The sequence below is a fragment of the Mercenaria mercenaria genome, chromosome 17 (genome assembly GCF_021730395.1).
Source record: "Mercenaria mercenaria strain notata chromosome 17, MADL_Memer_1, whole genome shotgun sequence".
Taxonomy (NCBI): Eukaryota; Metazoa; Mollusca; class Bivalvia; order Venerida; family Veneridae; genus Mercenaria; species Mercenaria mercenaria.
The window spans coordinates 50753323-50763267 of NC_069377.1; the positions used below are offsets into that span (position 1 = coordinate 50753323).

A 9945-nucleotide genomic window follows, 5' to 3' on the forward strand; every position below is an offset into this window, starting at 1 on the left:
TAAATTGACGTTATATAACCTCAGAATCACATTTTATAAGTCTGTTGAGATGAACCTAGAGAGAAAAAGGCTTTCTGAGAAAATGTCAGTGTCAGTATGAATAAAGAATAAACTTAATTTCAAATAACTTGATCTCTACAGACTTTGTAAGTCTAAATTAGGAACCTTCATAACTTGCTGAATGCTGACACGATGCAGCTGTGTGATGTGCATGCTATAGGTAAGCTCTCTGTATTGTCCTCTTTCATGCTCTCGGTACTCGGTAACTTTAATGTTTTCCTGCTGTAAATTGGGATTATAAAGTGAGTACTTTACATTTACAGATAAAGACTACATCAGCATCGAAAGCATATTATTGTAAAAGTCTAAATGCCCATCGAAGATCAGATGCCACACATGAAAACACAATGTCGGATTATACATCAAAACTTACGAATAAAAACTTTCATTACTGGATAAAAGGAAATGTCGCTCTTAACTTAGCAAAGGAAGGAATCGGCCACATTATAAACAACAGAATTGAAACGTTTCACACAGTTATACTACAGGAAGTACTGGGTTCACAGAACGGCAATCTTTGTAATGAATGCCAAACAGAAAATGTCCTTCCATGTCCAACCAGTGGCGTGTGTACAGGGAGGCCGGGATCTTGCTCGTATCACTGTACCAAAGAGAAGATGTTTCGACCTTGCCCCAAGAATCAATGTGACAAGATTAAGGAGAAGATAAGAAAATCTCATCGATTTAACAAACCTTCATGGAAAAATACGAGAGCGGAGCTATGGGGCATATATTCCTGGGAAATAGCCAAATGTTATATGCCCCCAGACGGATATTTGATGGTGACTACTATTGGTGAAACTGACCTAAATGGCATTCTCGGCATAATAGCTAACCATGTCGGCTTCAAAACCCTTTTTGATGAGAATACACGCGAGGAGGTAATTATAATTTCTTTATACAGAATAAACATACTCGATTTTTTTACTATATCCGGGAGGTTAACATGTTTTCTCATTCTTCCTTCCATTTTTACTTTTAATGGATATAGACATTTTATCATGTGGTGACCTGGGCAGAATCAGTGGGACCTCTGAGCGCACGGTTAATTCTGAAATCAATCTAAGTGTAAATGCATTTCTATGTATTGTTGAAATAAAAATTGCTTTCAAATTCTAAAAGTAGATAACATCGCATATGAAACCGTAAAATACCGATGAGAAGTGCAGTTGCTAGCATGGGAATTAATAAAAAGAAAGAAAATCGTTGGATTTGTAAATATCAAAATTATGGAGATTTTCTTTTAGGAAGTAACATAAAAATGCTTAGGTTATTCATTTTAATATGGTATGTCTTTGCAGCGGGTTTTCTGATTGAAAAACTCAGGTATTTACTAACATGCATGTTCTTTCTCTTACACAAAATGATTTCCGTTACTTTACAGTAGTAACGAACATTGCACTGCATATGTGATAGTTCTGAGACTTGTTATTTTATGTCTAGCCGTCGCCTTTTGTTCAGCAGAAGTAAATAGTTATCAATTTGGTTTCTTTCTCAGATGTTTATATGCATTTTTCCTCCTATTTTCAGGTAAGACTAATTGGAAATAAAATGAGGCATTCCTCGGACCTTTGCATTGGAGAGCGCACATTAACTGAATACATTGATATACTGAGTACATTCCTGTCTAGTTCTCAAACCCTTCTAAATGACTCCGTTGTTTCAGATGCAATAGTTAGTTTAGAAAAGGTATCAAATTATTCAAATACGTATGTTCCATAAATTCCCAAACTTTGTATAGGGTAGGTAATAAAGTTAATAAGAAAAAGCCAGAATTAATGAAATTTGAACGCTAAATTGATGAAAATAGTATTATTGATATATTTTGTTATTATTATAATTATTATCATTATTATTATTGTTATTATTATTATCATTATTATTGCTGTTGTTTTTGTTGTTCTAATTGTTGTTGTAGTAATGATAAATAAACAAGTCAATGGATATTTCATTATCCAGAAAAAGTCCCTACATCATAAAATAATACGATTTGTATATAACATTTGCTTACCAAGTCAAATCAAGTCAAAATATTTATTGGCATAAACATATAAACATGTTTTTCGCCAAAGCACATTATTTGGTGGTTTGCTTATCAGTGGTGACTTGAAAAGCATGACAGATTATAAAAAACGAGGCAATATTATTGATAGCACAAAAAGAAGAAAGATATATAGATATATTACTGTAGTAAGTCATATAAACTTAAAATGAATCATTTACTTCAACGTATAATATATAAATTTTACTGTATACAATAAAGATAAATACATCAAACATTATCATTTCGAGTCTTCGTAGCAAGAAGAGCTTAACAAAAACAGATTTTTTTCAGATGTGATTAATGAATTGTTGGTGCAGCTTTTTAACACAGCCAACTTGATCTTTTGAAGACGAGATGTTTAGCAGACAAAACGATGGTGTAATTGAATTCCAAAATAAAAATAATCTATATGTATTTCTCTCCAAACGGAAAATACTATTTATTTTACTTTTTTCCAGTTGAAACTTGACGAACTGACTATCTCAATGAATGACATCACGCAAGTTATCACAGACGTTATAAAAGTAAACACAGAAAAATCACTCCAAGATATCAGAACAGCTTTAAAAGAACACGAACAGACAACTGGAGACACTATTGAAGATATACTCAAGACTACAGCTTCTCAAATAAAAAGGAAAGCCACAGAGGATATAGAAAATGCAGCTAAACGTGTCAAACATGAAACAGTAAGCCATATTGATGAAGCCCAGACTGAAGCTGTCGTAAATATAAAGGTTGTGGCAAACGCCGCTGTTGCCGACATCAAGCTACAACATGCAAAAGCCTTAGAAAGTCGTTCAGCCGAATATAACCAACTTAAAAACGGTAATATATTAACCATCAGTAAACAAAGGCGTCTACATGTATTAGGGTTGGGCATTGTTGCATTGTTGTAATATATTATGATATCAATTTTATCTTATATTATAGGAAGTCATGATTCATATAACACTCTTATCAGAAATAGTTGATAACATTCACCTGTTCAGATACTTTTTTGAGATATCAATCTGAGTGCAGTCTCTGTCATCAAATAGTTTAGTTCATTGGGTGGTAATATAATCTGGAAAGTAGATCCCTCGGAAGTACCGAGAACAATGCAAACAGTGAAAATTGCAGACTCGGTTTGATTGAGTCTGTTCATGAGCAGTAATAGAAAATGCAAGACAAGTTGTCCAAACTTTTATATCCGTCATATGAAATAAACAATGGCAACTTGGTTGTTGTTCGCCCACATATCTTTCAAAGAGGTTTTGAAATTAACCAGTTGAAATGTCTTGGTGGTGTTTCTGTCATTGACCGTTCCAAGTGGTGCACAGTTGTGTTCCTTTGTTTGTTTGTCTTGTGATTGTTTGTCAAAAGTTTTAACATATTTAAGATCTCAATTGAGTGCACATATTCATATAAACTTATGTAGGGTTTCATTGTAATGGAGGTGTTCTTTGTCGCTCTCCCTACTGGATCTTAATCCTTGTTTATACATTTTATTGTATATACATTTTATTATTATTTATTATTTCAGATCTTCTAGATGATCTAATTACATATTACGAGCATGAACATGGTGCTATTCCAGTGTCACCTCTTGTACCAGAAAATGATACACCATTACTCCAATTTTATGTTCCGGCAAGAATGATAAAAGTCGAGCCCAGTGTAACGGACCAAGGAATGAAATGCGTTATTAGAAAACCGGTTGATTCGTTCCATGACATTTTCAAGAATGGTAGAAACTTATGTCACAATATTTACATTTCAGCTCAGGCAGGAATTGGCAAAACGACATTTTCAAAACGACTTTGCATGGTCTGGTGCAATGCTAAAACTTCATTATCTGATTCTTTTAAAGACAAGAATATACTTCACTCTGAGATTGAGATGTTGCGTACATTTGACTTCGTTTTCTTTATTTTACTTAGAGAGGTAAGTGGAAAAAAGTGTCACATAGATGACATGATCATTGACCATCTCGTTCCTCAGTTAGCCGGATCACATGTCTATACGCAAGAATTTGTAAAAGAAGTACTTCGCCGTGAAACATGTTTGATTATTATAGATGGTCTTGATGAATGGTCAAACCCGCCCTCATCAGAATTTAGAAGTTTCACCTCAGTACCTCAAAGGATTGTCAGAAAGACATGTGTCATACTCACCACAACACGACCGTGGAAAATGCATGAAGCTAGAATAAGCAAGAGCAAAATAGACAAGGAAATTGAAATGATTGAACTGGACCGTACGTCCACCGACCAGCTAGTGAGAAACGTTGTATTTGCTTTACCAGATATACCAGACCAAGATAGGCTAGTAAATGATATTTGCACACGTATTGCAAACAAAACATTTGAAGATATAATGGCAACGCCCGTTTTGTTGATACAGCTTATATGTCTTTGGCATGATGGACGAACAGCGGGAGAATCAAAATGTCAGATGTACTGTAATATTATTGAATTTATTCTTCATCGAGGAGTAGAAAAGATACAAGAATTAGGAAAACAATCACTGCTACAGGGCTTGCAGCTGAAGAAAGTTGAATATACAGACTATCCAGTATGTTTCAGCATGAATGAATATTGCAGATCACACTTCAGTTTCCTTATGAATGTTGGAAAATTAGCGTTTATGACGCTTGTCAATGAAAATAAAGAATCCCGTCTTGTATTACATACAGATACAGTGCAAAAGTTTCTAAGCGACGATGAATTACAGTGCTGCTTGGAAATGGGTTTGCTTACGAAAAGTAAACGGCGAAGTGTTTCTGTATCTGCGTTTACAGTTTCCTTTATTCACAAAGGATTTCAAGAATTTTTCTGTGCACTATATATGCTGTCTTCGAGTGAGGAAGCAAATATTCTTGATGTCGTTTCTGAACTTTGTAATTCCGTGAGAAAAATACTGGACTTGTCGAATGTGTTCATATTTCTAAGTGGTCTTATTCCGCACAAACTGAGTACTCTTTCAAAACGTCTTTGTGACTCTGTGGCGCATGACAGTTTGATAAAGGAGTACAGATGTGAACTTTGCGTATTCAATAAACTGGATGATAGAAATAAGCCATTAAAAGAACTGCAAGATATGTATGTTGCATGTGTGCAGGAAAGTGAATACAATGCTGGTGGAGGGATAAATATCTGTCAAGAGGACTTCGTATATGATATCGACTGTAAAAAGGACAATTATCTAAAAGGTTTCCGAACACTTTTAAGTCAAAATATCGATAGGATTAAATCTATATTCATCAACACGGAGGGTACATATATAAAATTGCGACAACTTATAGATGAATTTCATTTGAGCAAAACACGCTCCCTTGAAAAACTTTCAGTCGTATCGGAGGTTGAGAAACACGACTTTGATGACATTCTATCTGGCTCATTGCAGAGTCTTAAAGCGTTGTCTATTAAATGTGTGCGATGGCTCGGAAATACCTGGACATTTGAGTGCGTGACCTTGTCTGAATCAAGTATAATGACACTTCAAAATATGCCGTTACTAGAATGTTTTGCACTAGAATGTGTAAATGTAACGCACAAGCAGTTAGGTAGTCTATTAGAATATATCTCAGACACCAAATCTCTAAAACAGATTGCTATCGGAAAGTTAAACTGTATTGATCACTCGAATTCATGTGAAGGCTTTGATCTAGATTTATCCGGGCATGTTGATCTCAGTTTTCTTGAATTCGGTAGCTTGTCACTAAAGAGCTTCAAACTAAATGTGTTGTCTTTAGAAAACTGTGCAATAGGACGTCTAAAAGCAAACATTTTGACTTCATTGTTAGAGAGTTTAAGTAAAGCAACAAAGTTGCGCCAGTTTTCGTGTTTAAATTTCACTGCATTAGATGATGTTACTGAAAAGGTGTTACAGACGTTATATTTGTTACATAATTTACACGGGATATATCTGCAACAGGTTGATCTTGGAGACAGAACCATAAATTTGTCAGCAGAAATGAAAAATATTGAGTGCATACACTTGAACAGGGTGAAAATGACTACTTCTCTCGTAACAAAACTAGTCGATTTTGTGCAAACATTACAGCATTCGGTCGCAATTATCCTTAGGAACTGTGAAATTAAAGAAGAGGCCGACTATAAAAAGCTAAAGGAGAATATATATTCATCTGACAAATTCGTGGTTTCGTATGACGGTCTTACTGAATTGAATTATCATTTGTTTTCATTCAAGTCAGTTGTTTAAACACAATGTGGTGTTTTATGAAGTGTTCAGTTGAGATAACAATTGTATATCAATTCGTACTTCTGCGGAATCATATACAGAGAACCTTGTTCTGTAAAGAAAAATTAAGAGCATATAAAACATGAACTATTATATTTTTTCAGGAAAAAATGTGTCTTCCGGTTTCCGGACAGCCAGACCCAAAGTCTGAAAATTGATCCATATACCCGAAGTCACATAAGTTTAAGATGGTTAGTTACTGGATATACCATATTCGGACATCAAAACGTACAACTTTAGTTTTATTTATCAATGTTTGAAATAAAATGAATATTGTCTTGCACAAATAACCCATACCACCCCTTCAGATGGAGGCCTCCGAGTGCAAATTTATATATTGGAGAGAAAAAAAAATGATCAACTTCGTTATATAAAACGCCGCTCGGACATTTTTGCAAATAAATGAAAAAGAAGACGATTACACTTCTTGCATCATGGTGAAGTCCTCCATTTATCTTTAATAAACAGTGACACAATACTTTAAAAGAGCCATTCATACCTTCGATTGCGTTCATAGAAATACAAGATAAATACATATTTCATAATATCATTGTCATAACCTGGAGACAGTCGTACTTAGCTCGACGTCTAATGCCATGGTGTGTCTTGTTGTGTGACTTAATGATAATTATATATACTTCTCATCGACAAATTGTTTGGCATTTTGAAACGAAAGCTGCCATCAATTTTATATATATTTCCTTATATTTCCTATCTCATTTTATGTCTTTCAATCTTATCTTAACATTTACTCTGCTAAATTTCTAAAATAGACCGGTCCATCATTCAGTTTGGGCAATACCATTTATAATTCGAAGGAGTGTCTGCTCAGAATTTACTGACTGAATAGCAAACAGTGCAGACCATGATCAGCCTGCACGGACGTGCAGACTGATCTTGGTCTGCACTGGTCGCAAAGGCAGAATCAGTTGCCGCCAGCTGGCTAAAGGTTAAGAATCATTTCAGTTGATTGCAATGTGTAGTTTTGTAACATGCTGTAAATAACACTAGCATGAAAACACATGTAGTCAAAATTATTGTAGAGGAAATATAAGGGGCACATATTTCGACATCCGTGACATATTTATTGAAATTACGTTAGACATTGTTGTCAGTAAGAAGATCATTAGATTTATATACACCGCTTTGTGTTACCTGTTCTAAGCTAATTTGTAAATCTCATTTTGTTTCAGCAGTTTAAGGTACATTTTTAACGATATTTTATAAAACTTAATGCCTGTCTCAAATTATTCTGGGAAAAAGATTAGATAAATAAAAAAGCTAAAATGAATAAGCAGATAACAGTGAAAGTACGATAAATCACAAATGGCTTTACATTATATATACGGCTTATGTTATAACTGAATTTTCACAAAGTTCATGTGGGGAAACAGTAAGTCACATTGTAAAGACTCGGGTCAAAATAGTGTTTTCAATTGTGTTTTCGTGATGATACTTATGCATATGTTGCATGAGAAAGTCGGTGATATGTATGAGGCCCATACCATGACGGGTGTTATATATGAATAGGAATAATGCATCATTACTAAAGAACACTGTTTGATAACAGTTTCTGATAGAGCTATGTCAACATAATAATTAAGGAATGGACCTTCATGTGAATATCATGAAAATCATTATTTACATGATACTGATATGGTACATTTACGAAGGTCCTGAAAAAAGTTTTGTCATTGGGTTCTGATTTCTTAAGTGCTACGTTTTATCAAATTAGTTTTATTACAAACCTTCAAAGTATTCACCCTTTACCGAAACACATTTTTGTAACCTTTTTACCCAATCGCGAAAAGCAGATAAGCAGTCTTCTTTTTTGTATCTGTTTGAGATACTGATAAATGGCGCTGCCAAGAGAACGTCTGGACATTCTTTCCAGAAAGCATTTTCTTACGCCTTGGAAATAAAAACGTCACAGGCACTCGGGTCAGGTGAATAAAACGGATGGTTTAAAACTTCCACCTTTTCAGAAGCCAAAAAAGACTTAACAAGCACATTCGATGAATTGGTATCCCCCACCGAATGGGTTTGTTTGAGAAATGGCAAAGAAATATAAAGAATATATCCGGAAAAAAGTTAAGGGTATTACTAAGAAGCAAATAATTTCATTACATTTGAACTTCAAAGAACAGAGGTCCTTAAGACAGCACAATCAAGCAAGAAATCTGGAACGTGGGAGGTGTCGGGGGTAGGGGTTTACAACTTCAGATGTTGGTAAATATTCATTTTTTCTTTTCTTTTCTTTTTTGAGGGGGGTGGGGGGAGGGGTGGGGGCGGGACTGTATCAGTGTACAAAACTTCACATGTTGATAATAAATATTGATGGAAAATTAAAAAATGAAAAAAAAAATGTTGGCGGATCGGGGGTGCATGATCGGGATGGTGGTGTGACTGGATGGAGGAGCGAGGTAGGGGAAGGGTACATCTTTGCATTTTGATAAATGTTCATGGAAGGTTTGAAATTTAGAAAAAAAAAAACCAGAAAAAATGGGAAAAAATTATGGGGTTGTGGTATGAGATCCTGACGAAATTGAGTGTGCATTACGGCATTGTGGTGATTTAAGTTCTTAAATTCAGTTTCAAAGTTCTAAGTCAAATATGCACAAGTAATGAATCAGAAATTGCCATATAGCACCCGATATAGTTAACACTAAAATCTACTAAGGGTCATAACGCTGGTGTTACTTGGGCAAGTACAGAGTTATTGTAGAATTGCCCAGTGACCGTATGACCAGTTGGACAAGGCATTTGAAGGCTGGCCCACTAGAATTGAAGAAAATTGCGTACAACAGTGTTTTCGAGCTTATGGTTCTCTTGGTAATACAGGGGCGTTTTAGATCATTTCGCTCCATTGCTTATTATCAGCTCAAACATGTGCGCCCAGGTTTCGTCACCTGTTAGCAAGTTAGTAACGCTTTTTCAGGATTGTTTGCACACTGCCTTCTGATATGCCAGTACAACTGGCAATATCTTTCACCGACAATCGCACATCCAGTTCGACCACAGCTTTTACAGCAGCGATGTTTGCCTTGGTAAAAGAGGTTTTAGGCCTGCCAGAACGGTATCATCTTCGGCAGATGATTTCCCAGCTATAAAAGCTATAACCCACCTAAAAACTGTGCGCATTGAAATGGCCTGAGGTCCATATATACCATATAATTCATCAAATATCTGCTTTGAATCTGTATCAAGCCTAATGCGGCATGAATTTCAGTCTTTTCGTCTCTTTTACAATGTGACAAGTAAATTGGTCAGTTTATATGACTGCATGTATTTCAATTTAAAATAACTCGGTCATTTGAAAAGCAATTAGCACGAAATAAATGGATATCGTTAGCTATTGGACACAATATTCAAGTGCAATGAAGCGTTTTAAAAATACCTGTGATAAAAAAATACGGAAACCCATTAATGACATAACCTTTTGCAGGACCCTCGTATTCCATAATTGGACTGATGAAAAATTTAAGGCTCTACACTCTACCCCCTATTTTGACTGAGTTTTTAGTCAGTATTGTTAGATTTGTAGTAATTGACATAATCTTAGCGAAGTAAAGCTGTTGGAAAGAGAACGTTCTTCT

At 35.1% G+C, this 9945-nt stretch overlaps 1 protein-coding gene across 2 annotated transcripts; it reads left to right on the forward strand.

The window, feature by feature from the left end:
* The first annotated feature begins 327 nt into the window (after positions 1-327).
* LOC123537283 (uncharacterized) lies at positions 328-8527 on the forward strand. Of its 2 annotated transcripts, XM_053528151.1 has the most exons (4): positions 328-941; positions 1591-1749; positions 2563-2932; positions 3630-8527. In XM_053528151.1, exons 1-4 carry the CDS (start codon positions 408-410, stop codon positions 6308-6310), a joined length of 3744 nt encoding a protein of 1247 aa, XP_053384126.1. In that variant the 5' UTR covers positions 328-407; the 3' UTR covers positions 6311-8527. The 2 variants fall into 2 exon arrangements, with proteins under 2 accessions (XP_053384126.1, XP_053384127.1); XM_053528152.1 differs by lacking the exon at positions 1591-1749.
* Positions 8528-9945: the final 1418 nt, after the last annotated feature.